Source organism: Eimeria necatrix, genomic scaffold (assembly GCF_000499385.1).
Source record: "Eimeria necatrix Houghton genomic scaffold, Enh_scaff171, whole genome shotgun sequence".
Classification (NCBI taxonomy): Eukaryota; Apicomplexa; class Conoidasida; order Eucoccidiorida; family Eimeriidae; genus Eimeria; species Eimeria necatrix.
The window spans coordinates 34,257-50,696 of record NW_013652388.1 but is presented as its reverse complement, the minus strand read 5'-3'; the positions used below and the strand labels follow the sequence as shown (position 1 = coordinate 50,696).

Here is a 16,440-nt window from a genome sequence, read left to right as displayed (position 1 = left end):
GCAGTTGCTGTTCTGCAGCAGCGGGCTCTCGCTTTTTAGCCGTGTGGCTGACAGTGTCAACCAGCCGCCGCGAGAAGCCCTCATTCCTGAGCTTTTTTCTCCAAACCCTAAACCCTAAACCCTAAACCCTAGCCTGGGAGGCAGGAGTGGATGCTGCTGGGCCAGGCGCTGCTGCTGCTCAGCCGCTCAGCAGCAGCAGCGCCTCCTGCTTCGGTATTTGCTGCGGCGGCAACTGCTGCTGCAGGGGCGAAGCAGCAGCAGAAGCAGCAGCAGCAGAAGCACCAGGGGCTACAGCGGCAGCAGCAGCAGCTGCGGGCGTTCTCCAGCAGCACGAGACACGGCGACATTCTCAGCAGCAGCAGCAGCAGCAGCAACAGCAGCAGCAGCAGCAAGTATTGTGGCTGTAAGCCCCACGCTGCTGCAGCAATGGCCACTAGGGTTGCCCGCAGGGGCCTTTTAAGCTTCTCTTTAGAAGACGAGGAGCAGGAGGAGTCTTCTCCGCAGCAGCAGCAGCAGCAGCAGCAGCAGCAGCAGCAGCGCCGCCGCCACCGGGACGAGGACAGTCACGGCCACAGCAGCAGCAGCAGCAGCAGACACAAGACGCGCACCCTGCAGAGCGCCTCCCGCAGCAGCCGCAGCAGCAGCAGCAGCAGCAGCAGCAGCAGCTCGACCAACAGCAATGACGGCGACAGTGCCACGCCTACCAGCCCTCTCGACAGCAGCTCCAGCAGCAGCAGCAGCAGCAGCAGCAGCAGCAGCAGGAGCGCGGGCCTGCTGAAGATGGGGGACATGACAGCAGCAAGATTTAAACAAGAGGAAACAGCAGCAGCAGCAAGAAGGAAGGAAGAGGCAATGCTTGCTGCGCTGCAGACCCTCAGCAGCAGATCTCTCACTCCCAAGTCCGCAGCAAACACGAGGGTTTGGGGTTTAGGGTTTAGGGTTTAGGGTTTGGGGAAGGGGCAGCACGACGAGCAGCTTGCCGCCGCCTCAGTAGCAGCAGCAACAGCAGCGACGTTAGCAGCAGCAGTAGCAGCAGCAGCAGCAGTAGCAGCAGCAGCAGCAGCAGCAAGGGCAGCGTCATCGCACTAACAGCAGCAGCAGCAGCAAGGGCAGCGCCATCGCACTAACAGCAGCAGCAGCAGCAGCAGCAGCAGCAGCAGCAGCAGCACTTTTGTGTTTGTCCTGCAGGGCCCATTTGGGCTTCTCGGATGCAGCGTCTCCGTCTTCGCCGAGCCCTGCAGCAGCAGCAGCAGCAGCAGCAGCAGCAGCAGCAGCAGCAAAGCCTGTTGCTGCTCCCTTCGTCCTTACCTGCGGCAGCTTCAGCAGCATCGGAAAGAGGCAGCAAATGGAAGACACGCATTTATGTCTCCTTGAGTTTTCCCCAAACGCAGCGCTTTTTGGCGGTATGCTGCTGCTGCTGCTGCTGCTGCTGCTGCTGCTGCTGCTGCTGCTGCGGCTGCTGCTGCTGGAGCGGCTTTACCTGGGGACGGTGCTGCTGCTGCTGCGGCTGCTGCAGCTGGCATTTCCGCTGCTGCTGCTGTTGCTGGGGTAGCTGCTGCTGCTGCTGCTGCTGTTGGTTTTGCTGTTCCTGCTGCTGCTGCTGCTCCTGCTGCACACATCGGCGCTGCGTTTCTTTCTGACTGCTGCTGCTGCTGCTGCTGCTGCTGCTGCTGCTGCTGCTGCTGCTGCTGCTGGTTCAGTATTTGACGGCCACAACGGCAGCACTCTGTCGGAGTTCTGCAAGGCGAACTTCCCCCGCGTGTTGGCGAACAATTTGGCTGTGCACAGCAGCAGCAGCAGCAGCAGCAGCAGCAGCAGCAGCAGCAGCAGCAAGAAGCACGGCGGTGGGCGGAAGCATCGGGGGCGCCGCCGCAGAAGCAGCAGCAGCAGCAGCAGCGAGAGCGACAGCGCGGATGAATCGCTGTCGGCAGCAGCAGCGGCGTCGCCAGCAGCAGCAGCAGCAGCAGCAGCAGCAGCAGCAGCAAAAGTGGAAAAAGCCCTCACAGATTCTTTTCTTGAAATCGACAGCGACTACCTGCAGAGACACCCCGACGCACGAGACGGCAGCACCGCGCTGCTGCTGCTGCTGCGGTGGGCCCCCCCCCCGAAGCGGCGACGGAAGCTGCAGCAGCAAGCTGCAGCGCCCAGCAGCAGCAGCAGCAGCAGCAGCAGCAGCAGCAGCAGCAGCAGCAGCGGCGGCGGCAACGACAGCCTCAGGAGCCCCGGTGAAGCTATGACGTACAGCGAATACAGAAGGCAGCTGAAGTCACTTCAGAAGCAGCAAAACCAGAAGCAGCAGCAGCAGAAACAGCAGCAGCAGAAACAGCAGCAGCAGCAGCAGCAGCAGGTGGATGCCGCTGCAGCAGCAGCCGAAGCAGCAGAAGCAGCAGCAGAGCACGGGACTGCTGAGCTGTTTGCTGCGCACGTTGGAGACAGCCGAGCGCTTCTTGTGTTCAGCCCAGGCAGCAGCAGCAGCAACGGCAGCAGCGACAGCAGCAGCAGCAGCAGCAGCGACAGCAGCAGCAGCAGCAGCAGCAGCAGCGGGGGCTTTTTGCAGCTCACGGAGGACCACAAGCCAAACCGCCCGTCTGAGCTGGAGCGCATTCAAAAGTGTGGGGGCTTTGTGATGGTCTTGGGTTGCCACAGGCAAGATAAACCCTAAACCCTAAACCCTAAACCCTAAACCCTAGCTTTCTCCATCGCTGGGCGCGGGACCTGCTCTGGACCCAGCTCACCCTACCCAGCTCACCCTTTTAGGGTTTAGGGTTTGCTCTGCAGTGTATCTTTGAGATGTCAAAGCCGCGTCTGAGCCCTCAGGGTCCAGGGTTTGGCTTTTAGGGTTTAGGGTTTAGGGTTTAGGGTTTAGGGTTTAGGGTTTGGTGTTCAGGGTAAGCATTGGGAACACGGGCTTGTTTCTCGCAATGTCAAGATGCATTGGGGACTTCGCGTTAAAAAGGGTTTCGAAGCAGCTGGTCCCAGCAGAGGCAGAAGTGACTCACAGGTCAGTTAGGGTTTAGGGTTTAGGGTTTAGGGTTTAGGGTTTAGGGTTTAGGTTTTGGGGTCTAGGGTTTGGGGCTGAGGATTTGAATCCGTGCGTGAGTCTCTTTTCTTTTCTCCTGTCTCTTGTTTCTCGCTGCTTTTCTGCCTGTAATTGTCTCTCAAACTTCTTTAAGCCCTAGGGTTTAGGGTTTAGGGTTTAGGGTTTAGGGTTTAGGGTTTAGGGTTTAGGGTGTGAGCCGGGGGCGCCTTTGTTTCTGCGCCTTCACAAGCATGCGTATACCATTCTGCTTGTCTTGGCGAGCTTTATTTATTTATTTTTATTTTATTTATTTATTTATTTATTTATTTATTTATTTATTTATTTATTTTTATTTATTTATTTATTTTTATTTATTTATTTCTAGGCCTCTTCAAGCCTACAGGGACTGTCTTTTGGTTTTGGCCTCGGACGGCCTTTGGGACGCGCTGAGCAGCCGGGAGGTGGCGCAGCTGCTGCAGCAGCAAATTGCTGCTCTCAGCAGCAGCAGCAGCAGAAGCAGCAGCAGCAGCAGCAGCAGCAGCAGCAGCAGCAGCAGCAGTAGGAGGAGGAGGAAGCAAAGGAGAGACGGCTGGTACTCCGACTCCGACCCTTCCTCAGATGCCGCCGAAGAAGCAGCAGCAAATGAGCACCCAGCCAAAGAATGCAAAGGGTGACTACTCGAGGGTTTAGGGTTTAGGGTTTAGGGTTTAGGGTTTAGGGTTTAGGGTTAAGGGGGGTTGGGTTGAGCTTCCCTGCGCGCTAAGGGAGCTTTGGTGGCTTCTTGCCTTGTGGCAGGTTCAGTGCGCTTGGCTACTCCGGGCTCTAGGGTTTAGGGTTTAGGGTTTAGGGTTTAGGGTTTAGGGTTTAGGGTTTGCGGGTTTAGGTTTTTATCGCGGGAAGCGCTGGAGAAGATGGCGAAGGAGTTGACCTGCGAAGCAATTCGGCGAGGGTCTGAAGACAACGTGACTACATTGTTGGTTGCTTTGAATTGGAAATAACCCTAAACCCTAAACCCTAAACCCTAAACCCTAAGTACTAGGGTGTAGCGTCGAAGCCAAAAGGAAACCCTAAACCCTAGTTTAAACCCTGCGCCGCTTCCGCATCAAAGAGCCGCGCACCAGCTGCGCACGCGCCGCAACAGCAACAGCAGCAGCAGCAGCAGCAGCAGCTGCTGCTGCTGCTGCAGTAGCTGCATCAGCGGCAGCAGCTGCAGTGAGCAGCAACCGCAGCAGCGGCAGCAGCTGCAGCGGCAGCAGCTGCAGCAACGACAGTAGCTGCAGCAGCAGCAGCAGCAGAAGCTGCAGCAGCAGCAGCAGCAGCAGCAGTAGCTGCAGCAGCAGCAGCAGCTGCAGCAGCGCCTATATGGCGTTCAGAGGCCCCAAGTTCGCAGCCGCACACGTGGTGTACGTACAGCTGAGGCCGGGGGGCCTGGAACTTCTAGTTTTTGACTTTTCCTTCTTTTCATTTTTATCATTTGCTGCACTAATTAGGGTTTGTAGAAGTTGATTTGCTGCGAGGGTTTAGGGTTTAGGGTTTGGGAGGCTCGGGGGTTTCGGGCTGTCGCCTGAGGTGACCTCGTCGCCGCCGACTGGGGTTTAGGGTTTAGGGTTTAGGGTTTAGGGTTTACGTTTTGGACGGCGAACGCTTTAATCTTTTTGATCAAGTTAAATAATTTGAGAACTAGATGCGAGGGTTTAGGGTTTAGGGTTTAGAGTGAGGGTTTGGGCAGGTGATCGCCAGGGGCTGGGCTTCGATCCAGCCGCTGAGGCCGCTGCAGACGAGGGTTTAGGGTTTAGGGTTTAGGGTTTAGGGTTTAGCGTTTATTTTTTTGTTTTATTTGTCAATTTTGTTTTGAAAAGAAGCAGAAGGACAGGCCCTAAAACCTGCCGCTAGGCATCTCATGCCGGGAGAGCCTGCCATGTAGCGCTAGACCCTAAACCCTAAACCCTAAACCCTAAACCCTAAACCGAAGCACCTAAGCAGTGTAGCCTGGCCTCGCCTTTTATGAAACGCTCTCGAGCAGATCAACTGGGGATTTCCGGAAATTGTTCACTTCTATACTTAAGGGTTTAGGGTTTAGAGTTTAGGGTTTAGGGTTTAGGGTTTAGGGTTAAGGGTTTAGGGTTTAGGGAAGCTGGCACTGAATTGAGGGATTTCCGTCCCCAATGCTGCCGTGTCCGCCTCTAGTTCCTCCTCCCCCTCCCGCAGCAGCAGCAGCAGCAGCAGCAGACGCAGCAGCAGCAGCAGCAGCAGCAGCAGCAGCAGCAGCAGCAAGAGGGCCAGTCCACGTCGTGCGGTGTCACTACGCCCGAAAAAAGCCCAGAGGCATCCGCCGCATCTTCAGCCACAGCAGCCGCTGCTGCTCCCCGCTGCTGCTGCAGCAGCACGTGCTGCAGCAGCAGCTGCCGCCGCCGCCTCATTTGCTGCTGCCAGCAGCAGCAGCGTGCGGCCCCGGCAACTCTGCAGAGCCGCTGACGTCCTCCGATGATGAAGCAGCAGCAGCAGCAGCAGCAAGCCCGCAGCAGCAGCAGCAGCAGCAGTTCCGCTCATGCCCTGGCTGCAGCTCCCTCGGAGCGTGCCCGCAGCAGCAACAGCAGCAGCAGCAGCAGCAACTTCAGCAGCAGCAGCAGCAGCAAAACCCGTGCTGCTGCGGGAGCCCGGCCTCTTTGCTGCGCTCTCCTCCTCTTCCTGTGCTTCCCCGCTTAGGCGAACCGGCATCTCCTGCTGCAGGTGCCTCAGCAGCAGCAGCAGCAGCAGCAGCAGCAGCAGCAGCAGCTGGTGAAGGCGGGCTCTCGGAAGACAAGCAGCTGCTGCAGACACTCGTGTCTTCGCTGCAGCAGATCTCCTCAGGACTGAAGCAGCTGCAGCAAACTGCAGCAGCACACTTGAATGGGGCTAGCAGCCAGTCAGCCTGCGGCTGCTGCTCTCACCTCCAGCAGCAGCAGCAGCAGCAGCAGCAGCAGCAGCAAGCTGCGTACAACTACGGCAGCCGCTGCAGCAGCCCGCCTTGGCCGCACCCGCAGCAGCGCGAGAAGCAGATCCGCCAGCAGCCACCTCGGCATGTGCACTCCCCTTGGCAGCAGCAGCAGCAGCAGCAGCAGCAGCAGCAGCAGCGGCGGCGGCAGCAGCAGCAGCAGCAAGACGGGCCTGTGGGGCCGGACACAGACTTGGCGCTGCACTGCTGCTCCGTCCCTCCGCTGCCCATTAGCGATCCGCTGCCGCAGCCTCCTGCTGCATCGCGGCACAGGAAAGAGCAGCAGCAGCAGCAGCAGCAGCAGCAGCAGTGGCAGCAGCAGCAGTGGCAGCAGCAGCAGTGGCAGCAGCAGCAGTGGCAGCAGCAGCAGTGGCAGCGACGTCCCCAACGAGGCAGCAGTCGTCTCGGCTCTCCGCCTTGCCCGCCCACGGCAGCAGCAGCAGCAGCAGCAGCAGCAGAAGCTCCGAACGCTGCTGCTGATGCTGCTGCTTTTGCTGCCTTTCCTGCTGCTGCAGCAGCCCCCTGCGCTCACTGCAGGGGCGGATCCCCTCCTGCGCACCGTCCTTGCCAGCAGCAGCAGCAGCAGCAGCAGCAGCAGCAGCAGCAGCACGTACTGATATCGCCTTCGCCACCGCCGTACGCTTCTCCAGCAGCAGCAGCAGCAGCTGCTGCTGCTGCTGCTGCTGCTGCTGCTCCCTGCAGGCGGTCAGTGCACTTCAGGGCCCCTGCAGCAGAACTCATTCTAGACCGCAGTGACCCCCCAGACATTGTGCGCCGGAATGCAGCAGCAGCAGCAGCAGAAGCAGCAGCAGCAGCAGCAGCAGCAGAAGCAGCGCAGGTAGCCCAAGTAGCACAGGCGGCGGAAGCAGCAGATGCTGCAGCAGCAGCAGCTGCTGCTGCTGCTGCTGCTTCCGCTGGCTGCTGCCACCACCATTTACCTCCTGGGGCTGTCGGTGAGAGCCATTGTCTTGCTGCTGCTGCTGCTCCTCCTGTTGCTGTTGCTGTTGCTGCTAGCGCTGGTGTTGCTACTGCTGCTGTTAATGTTGCTGCTGCTGCTGCTGCTGCTGCTTTTGTTGCTGCTGCCGCACTCCATGCTGCTGATGTAGCAGCTGCTGCTGCTGCATTCTGCCCTCAGCACGCTTGTGTAGTGGTCGCATCCCACATGAGGCTTTTTTGCTGTTGCTGCTGTTGCTGTTGCTGCTGTTGCTGCTGCTGCTGCTGCTTCTGCTTCTGCTTCTGCTCCTGCTTTCGCTGCTGTTGCTACTCTCGCATGGCTCTCCTGCTGCTGCTGTGATCGTTGCTGCTGTTTGCGTTGCTGCTGCTGCTGCTGCTGCTGCTGCAACGGGCCACTTCTGCTCGCTGCTTGTGCATCTCTGTCTGTTGTTGCTGCTGCTGTCTCTGCTGCTGTCTCTGCTGCTGTTGCTGCTGCTGCTGCTGCAGTGGCTCTGCCCAGACGAGGCTTGATGGAGAGGGTTAAAGATAAGCTTGGCTTCAGAAGACGTTCATGTACATTTGCTGCTGCTGCTGCTGCTGCTGCTACCGTTAATGTATTTTTGGTGTTTCCTGCTGCTGCTGCGGTTGAGTGTTTGCTGCTGCTTCTGCTGTTGCTGCTGCTGCTGCGGCTGCTGCTGCTCCCTCCTCCCATTCGCTGCACAGCATCGGCCTGCAAAGTGTTTCCAGCAGCAGGCAGTGCTCTGGGCTGACAGCTGCTGCTGCTGCTGCTGCTGCTGCTGCTGCAGCTGGAGACCGCGCCCGCTGCTGCGCAGCAGCACACCCCCCGCTGCTGCCGCCCGTTGCTGCTAGCTGCTGCTCCTATGTGCCGGCGCCTCCGCCCCCGCTGCCCGTTCAGCTGCAGCTGCTGCAGTCGGGGCAGCCCCGCAGCAGCAGCAGCAGCAGCAGCAGCAGCAGCAAACCCCACACGATCCCCCACCTCTATATTCCCCCACCTCCACCTTCCCCCACTTACAGGGGCCCCCCGCCAAATGCTGCAGGAGTTTCTTATCCTGAGGAGCTGCAGCAGCCTTTTAACCGGCTGCAGCAGCAGCAGCAGGAGCGGCTCAGGGTGCAGCAGCAGCGGCAGCACCGCACCCACTACGTCCTCGGATCGCCCGCTGCTGCTGCTGCTGCTGCTGCTGCTGCTGCTGCTGCACCTGGTGCTCCTGCCGATGCTGCGACGCCCCCTGCTGCTGCTGCTGCTGCTGCTGCACCGAATTCCATCGGCTCTCCACCCCTGCAGCCCCCACTGCAGCAGGAGTCTCGCCCGCAGCAGCAGTGGCAGCAGCAGCAGCAGCAAAGCCGGAGGCGGCACCGCCGGGAGCAGCAGCGGCAGCAGCAGCAGCAGCAATATGGGGGGCTGGGTAGCCCGTACGAATTTGACTCAACAGCAGCAGCAGCAGCAGCAGCAGCAGAGAAAGTCCCCCACTATAAACGCTCCGGTTCACTCCACCAGCAGCAGCAGCGGCTGCAGCAGCAGCAGCAGCGATTCGAAGAGGAGGCAGCAGCAAGGAGGGCAAGGCTGCTGCAGCAAGACATGGACTGGAAGCGCTTCAGCAGCAGCAGCAGCAGCAGCAGCTTCTCAGCTGCTGCCTATACACCCCACAGTGCTGCCTATACACCCCACAGTGCTGCCTATACACCCCACAGAGCTGCCTATACACCCCACAGAGCTGCCTATACACCCCAACTCTCTCTTTCTTCCTCAGACACCCCTTTGGAGTTCTCAGAAGACGAACACTACTAATTCTGCAAAGCTCAAGCCACGCGTCTGCTGCTGCTGCTGTTGCTGCTGCTGCTGCTGCTGCTGCTGCTGCTGTTGCTGCTGCTGCTGCTGCTGTAGCTGCTGCTGCTGCTGCTCTGCTACTGTAGAGGCGGCTGGCGCTGTTGCAACTGATTTTGTACCTATCGTTGCTGTCGTTGTTTTTGCTGTTGCTGCTGCTGCTGTTGGTGCTGCTGCTGCTACAGATGCTGTTGCTGCTGCTGCTGCCAGGGATGCTATTGCTGCTGCTGCTGCTAAAGCTGCTGCTGCTGCTGCTGCTGCGTCACTGGCCACGACCCAAGGTTTAGGGTTTAAAACAAAGCCTAGGATTTGGAGTTTGGAGAAATCCTAGGGTTTAGGGTTTACAGCAACGCCTAGGGTTTAGCGTTTAAAGCAAAACCTAGGGTTTAAAGCAAAGCCTAGGGTTTAGGGTTTAGGGTTTAGACGGGAGGAGACAGAAAAGCGCCAAAAGGAAATCTGTGCGGCTGCTCAGAGCCTCACCTGCAGCGCAGCAGGCCTGCCCCCTAGGCAGTCCGTTGCTGCTGCTGCTGCTGCTGCTGCTGCTGCTGCTGCAGCTGGAGTTGCTGCTGCTGCGTTGCTCCGGGACGACATACGCAAGCGCAGCAGCAGCAAACGCTGCAGGACGGCTCCGGCCGTAGCTGCGTGGCTAGCCAGCTAGCTGGCTAGCTGCGAGGCCAGCTAGCTAGCTAGCTAGCTAGCTGCGAGGCCAGCTAGCTAGCTTGCAAGCAAGCTAGCTAGCTAGCTAGCCAGGCGCCAAGTCGGCCAGCTGCACGCCGGGCTAGCCAGCTAGCTACACAGCGGGGCCGCCACAGTAATGGCCTGCTGCGCACCTAGCTAGCTAGCTAGCTAGCTAACTAGCTAGCCAGCTAGCTAGATAGCTAGCCAGCTAGCTAGCTGGCTGGCTAGCTGGCTGGCTAGCTAGCGAGCTGGCAAAAACGGCAGCAGCAAGGTCAGCTAGTGGGCAGCTGCGCGTCAGTTCGCTAGCTGGCTAGCTAGCTGCGCTGCAGGAGGCACCTTTAAGCTCCAGCAGGACGAGCAGCACCTGAGCGCCGCGGCTGCTGCTGCTGCTGCGCGTCCACGTATCCTACAGGCTGTGCAGCAAAAGGGTGAACAGCGAAATCGGGCGGCTGCTGCAGCTGCTGCTGCTGCAGCTGCTGCTGCTGCAGCTGCTGCTGCTGTAGCTGCTGCTGCTGCAGCTGCTGCTGCTGCAGCTGCTGCAGCTGCCGGTGGTGCTGGAGCTGGTGCTGCTGTTGCAAGTGCTGCTGCTGCAGCTGCAGCCGCTGCTGGTGCTGCATGTGCTGCTGCTGCTGGTGAGCAGCAGCAGGAAGACCGCCAACAGCTCCCTGAGTTGCATGCAGGGGCGCCCCGCCAACAGCAGCACCGACAGCACTTTGCTGCTCTGCTGCAGCAGCAGCTGCTGCTGCAGCTGCTGCAGCTTTCGGCTGCTGCTGCTGCGGCCTCTTGGAACGTGACGCGCTCTTGCTGCTCTTGCTGCTGCTCGATAGGTGCCTTTGGCTCGCTGGGGACAGTCCTTGCTGGTGCAGCTGCTGCGGCTGTTGCTGCAGCTGCTGCTGCAGTTGGTGCTGCTGCAGCTGCTGCGGCTGCTGCTGCAACTGCTGCTGCTGCAGCTGGTGCTGCTGCAACTGCTGGTGCTGCAAATGCTGCTGCTGCTGCAGCTGCTGCTGCCTAAACTGCTGCTGCTGAAGTTGCTGATGCTGCAAGTGCTGCTGGATGTGGTGCTGCTGCATGTGCTGCTGCTGTACGTGCTGCTGCTGCATTTGCTGCTGCTGCAGCTGCTGCTGCTGCAGCTGCTGCAAGTGCTGCAGCTCCGCTGAGCCATTAATTTGCTGCTGCGGTGTCTGCATGGCAACAGGGTAGAACCCTGGCTGCTGCTGCTGCTGCGGGGCGAATGCAGCTTGCTGCAGCTGCTGCTGCTGCTGCTGGGGCAGCCGTTGCTGCTGCTGCTGGGAAGGCCCAGGTGCTGCTGGTGCTGGTGCGAAACGCTGCTGCTGGTGCTGCGGTGTTGCTGCAACAAACCGCTGCTGCTGCTGCTGCGCACCAAAAGGATTCTGATCGTGGCACATGAGCTGCTGCTGCTGCTGCTGATGCATCTGCTGCTGGTGCAGTTGCTGCTGATGCAGTTGCTGCTGGTGCAGCTGCTGCTGCTGCAGCTGTTGTTGCTGCAGCTGCTGCTGCTGCTGCTGCAGCTGCTGCTGCTGCAGCTGCTGCTGCGGTGGCGGCGCGAAGTGCCTCTGGTGGCCGTGAGAAGCCTGAAATGCTGCTTGCTGCTGCAGATAGACCTGGTGCTGCTGCTGCTGCAGCTGCTGCGGGGCATAGCCCTGCAGAGGCGCACCAGCAAGAGCCTGCTGCTGCTGCTGCAGGTTGCTGCCGTCTGCTGCTGCTGCTGCTAGCTGCGCTTGTGCTGCAGGATAGGGAGACAGCTGCTGCTGCTGCGGTGTCTGCAGGTACATGGGGCGCTGGAATTGCTGCTGCTGCTGCTGCTGCGCTGCTACTGCTGCTGCGTCTGCAACGTCCTCAGCTGCCTGGGGCTGCGGCTGCTGCTGCACATACGGCGAGCGCGTGAACATCTGCTGCTGCTGCAGCTGCTGCAGCTGCTGCTGCTGCAGCTGCTGCAGCTGCTGCAGATCGTAGGCTCCCTCCAACGGCTGCTGCTGCGCAGTGTGGGTTTTGCTGCCATAGGGTATAGGCTGCTGGTGCTGCTGCAGCAGCATGTGCTGCTGCGGCTGCATCAGCATAGGCACAGCGTGCTGCTGCGCTGCAATCCACTGCTGCTGCTGCTGCTGGCGCAGCTGCTGCTGCTGCTGCAGCAACGGCTGCTGCTGCTGATGAGGCCCTGCTGCTGGCAAAAGATGCGGCTGCTGCTGCAACGGCCCGCTCGCTGCAAGCATGTGCTGCTGCTGCTGAATAGGCTGCACCACCCGAGCCATTTGCTGCTGCTGCTGCTGCATGTGTTCGGGGACAAGCTGCTGCTGCTGCGGCGGCAAAAGCGGGCCGCCTGCTGCTGCTGCTGCTGCTGCAGGTGCTGCTGCTGCATCTCCCTCCATAGAGCCGCCTGTCGCAAACTCTGCAGAAGCAGCAAAACCAAATGCATTCTTGCTGCTTAACCCTAAACCCTAAACCCTAAACCCTAAACCCTAAACCCTAGATTGTGGAGTAATGACTTGGCAGTGCAGCTGGTGGCAAGCTATGAGCTTACCAACAGGGCGTTGTTGCTGCTGTTGCAGTAGTTGCTGCTGTTGCATCATCTGCTGCTGCTGCAGCATTGGCTGCTGCTGCAGCATTGGCTGCTGCTGCAGCAGCGGCTGCTGCGCGAGCATCTTCTGCTGCTCTCTGACTGCGTCCGATGGTGAGGAGTCCTGAGGCAAGCCTGCTGCAGTTGGGGCTGCTGCTGCTGCTGCTGCTGCTGCTGCTGCTGCGGTTGCTGCTGCTGCCTGCGCCGCTGCTGTGGCTGGTGCTGCTACTGCTGCCGCTGCTGCTGCTGCTGCTGCTGCTGCAGGCTTCGATTCTGAAGCAGCTTCTTCGTTGCTGCGGCCCTGCAGCGCCAATATGTACTGCTCCTGCAGGCAGAAACCCCCAACCGTAGTAAACTGCAAACCCTAAACCCTAAACCCTAAACCCTAAACCCTAAACCCTGGTCCGTAAACTGTAGCCGAGAACGTGCCCTTCGCCCGGCCCTCGGGTTTAGAACTGAACCTCTGGGCTGCCTGCGTGCTGTTCTAGGGTTTAGGGTTTAGGGTTTAGGGTTTAGGGTTTACAGGCAGCTGAGGCTTCCGGGGATGGGGAGGCATCACCCCACAACTGCTGAACTGCTGCGGCCCCAGCAGCAGCTGCTGCTGCCTTCCCCGCTGCAGCGCATGCGTTGCTAGCTGCAGCCACGGCAGCAAAGTTGCTGCTGCTGCTGCTGCTGGCGTTGCTGCTGCTGCGGGCGAAGTCGCTGCTGCTGCTGCTGGCGATTCTGCTGCTGCTGCTGCTGTGGTTCCTGCTGTTGCTGCTGCAGGAGCAGCAGCAGCGGCGCCGCCCGCTGTAGGAGTTGCTGCGGGGCCTGCTGCTGTTGCTGCTGCTGCTGCTGCTGCTGCCTGCGGATCTGCTGCTGCAACATCTGCAGTCTTGTCGCCTCTTTCAAACAACGCCTAAAATCTCAAACCCTAAACCCTAAACCCTAAACCCTAAACCCGGGTCCCGAAACCACATTTCGCACTTGCTCTGCTTTTCCTAAACACTCTTCAACAGCAAAATGGTCCTAGGTGAGGGTTTAGAGTCTAGGGTTTACGCAGTGTTAAAACGAGGGTTTAGGGTTTAGGGTTTCGGGTCTAGGGTTTACGAAGTGACGGCGGGCTTGCTGCGCGAGGCTCTGGTGGGAAGGATGGGGAGGCGCAATCAGCTTCGGGTCGGAGCCTGGGCACAAACCCTAAACCCTAAACCCTAAACCCTAAACCCTAAACCCTAGCCCTAAACCCTAAACCCTAACCCGAAACCCTACAATGGAAGTGTGAACCTTAAAGCCCATTTCAAACCTTAGACCCTAAATCCTAAACCCGCGAGTATCCCAAACACCAAGTCGAAACCCTTCACTTCAAACCCTAAACCCTAAACCCTAAACCCTAAACCCTCAGCCGTACCGGGAGGCAGAAGGCTGCGGATGTGAAGAGCCTCTTGCTGCTGCTGCACTGCGAGCCTTCTGCGCATGCTGTTGCTGCAGCGGCAAATAACTGCTGCTGCAGCACGCAGGCTAGTGCACTGCAGCAGCAACAGCAGCAGCAACAGCAATTGCACGAAGTCAAACCCTAAACCCTAACCCCCAACTAAACCCTAAACCCTAAACCCTAAGCCGCGAGTCCTAAACCCTCAGCCTCCTCCGAAAGTTGACGACGCCCCACCCGGTGATGAGCCTCCAGCTTGCGCAGCCCAGCCCCAAACCCCGAACCCTAAACCCTAAACCCTAAACCCTAAACCCTAAACCCTACCTGCTGCGCGTCAACTGGGGGTTCTGCTGAAGGCGGAGACGGGGAAGCTTGAAAAAACGCCCATCCAGAAACCCCCCAAGCAGCAACTGTGCGCGCTGCCACTTCTGCAGCGCAGCAGAGCCGCAGCGAGGGTTTAGGGTTTAGGGTTTAGGGTTTAGGGTTTGAGGTTGCGGCTTGAGTGCGGGAGTGAGGGCTGCCGTGTCCAGGGTTTAGGGTTTAGGGTTTAGGCAACGCGCTGCAGCCCACCGTGGATGGCCTTGTACAGAGAATGCTTGCGTTTTTTTGCTTCTGGAAAGTCGCTGCTGCTGCTGCTGCTGCTGCTGCTGCTGCTGCTGCTGCGCAGCCGCTTCTCAAGAATCCCCAGCCGCATGCGAGCGCCTCTGAGGGGGCGGAGAGAAGACACGATTTCTTCCAGTGCCTCTTCGTTTGCATCTTCTGCTGCTGCTGCTGCTGCTGCTGCTGCTGCTGCTGCTGGCGCGGTAGAGCCCAAGAGCCACGCTCGCTGCTGCTGCTGCTGCTGCCGCTGCTGCGCATGCTGCTGCTGCTCCTGCAGCACAGCGTCCGCGCTGCTCCAATCCAACGAGTAAGACTTTATGCGAGGCACCTGCTCTTCCCAGTCCCCTTGCTGCTGCTGCTGCTGCTGCTGCTGCTGCTGCTGCTGCTGCTGCTGCGGCTGCTGCAGCTGCTGGAAGAGCTGCAGCTCTGACTCCAAGTCGGCTGGCAAAGAGAAGACCCGCGATGCTGCTGCTCCCTCCTCCACGACAAGAGCAGCAGCAGCAGGCAGCTGCAGCCACGAACTCGTGCTGCTGCTGCTGCTGCTGTCGCTGCTGCTGCTGCTGCTGCTGCTGCTGTTGCTTGTGCTGCTCGCCGTCGTAGTCGACTCTCCGTCCTGCTCCATCTTCTCCGGTGCTGGCAGCGCCTTCTGCTGCTGCTGCTGCTGCTGAAGCCGCTGCTGCTGCTGCAGCAGCAGCAGCTGACGCGGCTTGAGTGGCCGCAGCAGCTCTAAAGTTAGTGTCTCTCCTTCCTCAGCAGCAAATCCGCCAAAGGAGCACCGAGCTGGCAAAGGCTGCAGCGCAAACCCTAAACCCTAAACCCTAAACCCTAAACCCTAAAGCTTCGCCCAATTCGGGTGCGCATGCCTCAAATGCGGCAGTAGCAGCAGCAGCAGCAGCAGCAGCAGCAGCAGCAGCAGCAGCAGCAGCAGCAGCGCCAAAACAGCGACAAAAGGAGTCAAAGAGCAGCAGCAAAGAAGCAGCAACGAACCCGCAGCAGCACATCCACGTCTGTGAAGAGCCGCCGCTGCATCAGCAGCAGCAGCAGCATGGGGTGCCGCAGCTCCTTCGCAGTTTGCTGCAGCTGCTGCAGGTGCTGCAGCAGCACAGCGTGCTGCCTGCTGCACTCGCAGGGCAGCCGCAGCCGGGAGACGATCCCACCGAACGATCCCGCCCTCGACAGCGAGCTGGCAACTAAGTCCCAGTTCACGTTGCTGCTGCTGCTGCTGCTGCTGCTGCTGCTGCTGCTGCGGGGGCCTCTTAGAGCGGCAAACCACGCCCTGCTGCTGCTGCTGCAGCAGCTGCTGCTGCTGCCTGCGAAACGACCTGCAAGGTGCAGCAGCAACGCCGATTCGTGCAGATCCCACTGCTGCTGCTGCTGCTGCTGGCTGCGGCGCTGCAGCAGCGCCTCCTTGTCCTGCGCAGCAGCAGCTGCTGCTGCTGCTGCTGACCTTTCTGCTTCTGCTGCTGCTGCATCCACTGGCATTACGCCCACGCGACGACTTCGCTGCGCATTCTGCAGCAGCAGCAACACACAGCAGCAGCAGCAGCAGCTCAGCGGCAACGCAGCAGCACTCAGCAGCAACCCAGCAGCAATGCCGCAGCAGCGCCCACAGACAGCAGCAAGCTAGCAGCAGCGCAGCAGCAGCAGCCAGAACGCTGCGCAAACAGCACCGCCGTCGGTGGCTGCAGCAACAGCAACAGCAGCAGCAGCAGCAGCAGCAGCAGCAGCAGCAGCACTCACCGCCTCATACACAGAAAGTTTGCCTGCCCCTTGCCTCCGCAGGGACTCTGCATGCGCTGCTGCAGCGCCGCGGTCTGCTGCTGCTGCTGTTGCCCACGCTGCTGCTGCCGGGCCGTGGTGCTGCTGCGCCGCTGCGTTTGCCACAGCTGCTGCTCCCGCGAGGGGCGCTGCTGCTGCTGCTGCTGCTGCTGCTGCGTCTGCCTGAGATGCTGCAGCAACCTCTGACTTCCTCATGCTGCTGAACTGCTGCAGCAAACGCCGCACGTAGCGCCTCCAGCCGCCCCCTGCAGCTGCGCGCACAGACAGCAGCAGCAGCAGCAGCAGCAGCAGGTCAATCAAAAGCAGCAGCGCCCGCATGCAGCAGGAAGAGCCGCAGCAGCAGCAGCAGCAGCAGCAAGTTCAGCCAACGAGAGCCGTCCACCGCGCACGGCCCTCTGAAGCGCAGCAGCAGCAGCTGCTGCTGCAGTGGCAGACGCGGCAGGCAACCCCTGCAGCTGCAGCTGCAGCAGCTGCAGCAGCAGCAGCTGCAGCAGCAGCAGCTGCAGCAGCTGCAGCAGCTGCAGCTGCAGCAGCAGCAGCTGCAGCAACGTACTGAAGGCAGGAAGGGTTATGAGGTCTACGGGGAGCTGCGGGGGCCTGAACTCAACGGGGTGTACAGACACCGCGTGCT

The 16,440-nt window shown here is 60.0% G+C and overlaps 3 protein-coding genes across 3 annotated transcripts; 2 read left to right on the top strand and 1 right to left on the bottom strand.

Annotated features, from left to right (window-relative positions):
* Window positions 1-150: 150 nt before the first annotated feature.
* Window positions 151-3,017, top strand: ENH_00020970 (protein phosphatase 2C, putative; the record flags this gene model as incomplete). The annotated part of the gene is given in 4 exon segments (XM_013579466.1): window positions 151-899; window positions 1,701-1,704; window positions 1,709-2,646; window positions 2,888-3,017. Coding segments are annotated over 4 exon segments (1,821 nt in total).
* Window positions 3,018-5,184: 2,167 nt separating this feature from the next.
* Window positions 5,185-8,733, top strand: ENH_00020960 (hypothetical protein, conserved; the record flags this gene model as incomplete). The annotated part of the gene is made up of 2 exons (XM_013579465.1): window positions 5,185-6,946; window positions 7,577-8,733. The coding sequence occupies 2 exons, from the start codon at window positions 5,185-5,187 to the stop codon at window positions 8,731-8,733; spliced, it is 2,919 nt and encodes a 972-aa protein (XP_013434919.1).
* A 1,052-nt stretch (window positions 8,734-9,785) lies between these two features.
* Window positions 9,786-13,476, bottom strand: ENH_00020950 (hypothetical protein, conserved; the record flags this gene model as incomplete). Its single annotated transcript, XM_013579464.1, has 5 exons — window positions 9,786-11,854; window positions 11,987-12,347; window positions 12,546-12,920; window positions 13,112-13,185; window positions 13,410-13,476. 5 exons carry the CDS (start codon window positions 13,474-13,476, stop codon window positions 9,786-9,788), a joined length of 2,946 nt encoding a protein of 981 aa, XP_013434918.1.
* Between the last annotated feature and the right edge of the window lie 2,964 nt (window positions 13,477-16,440).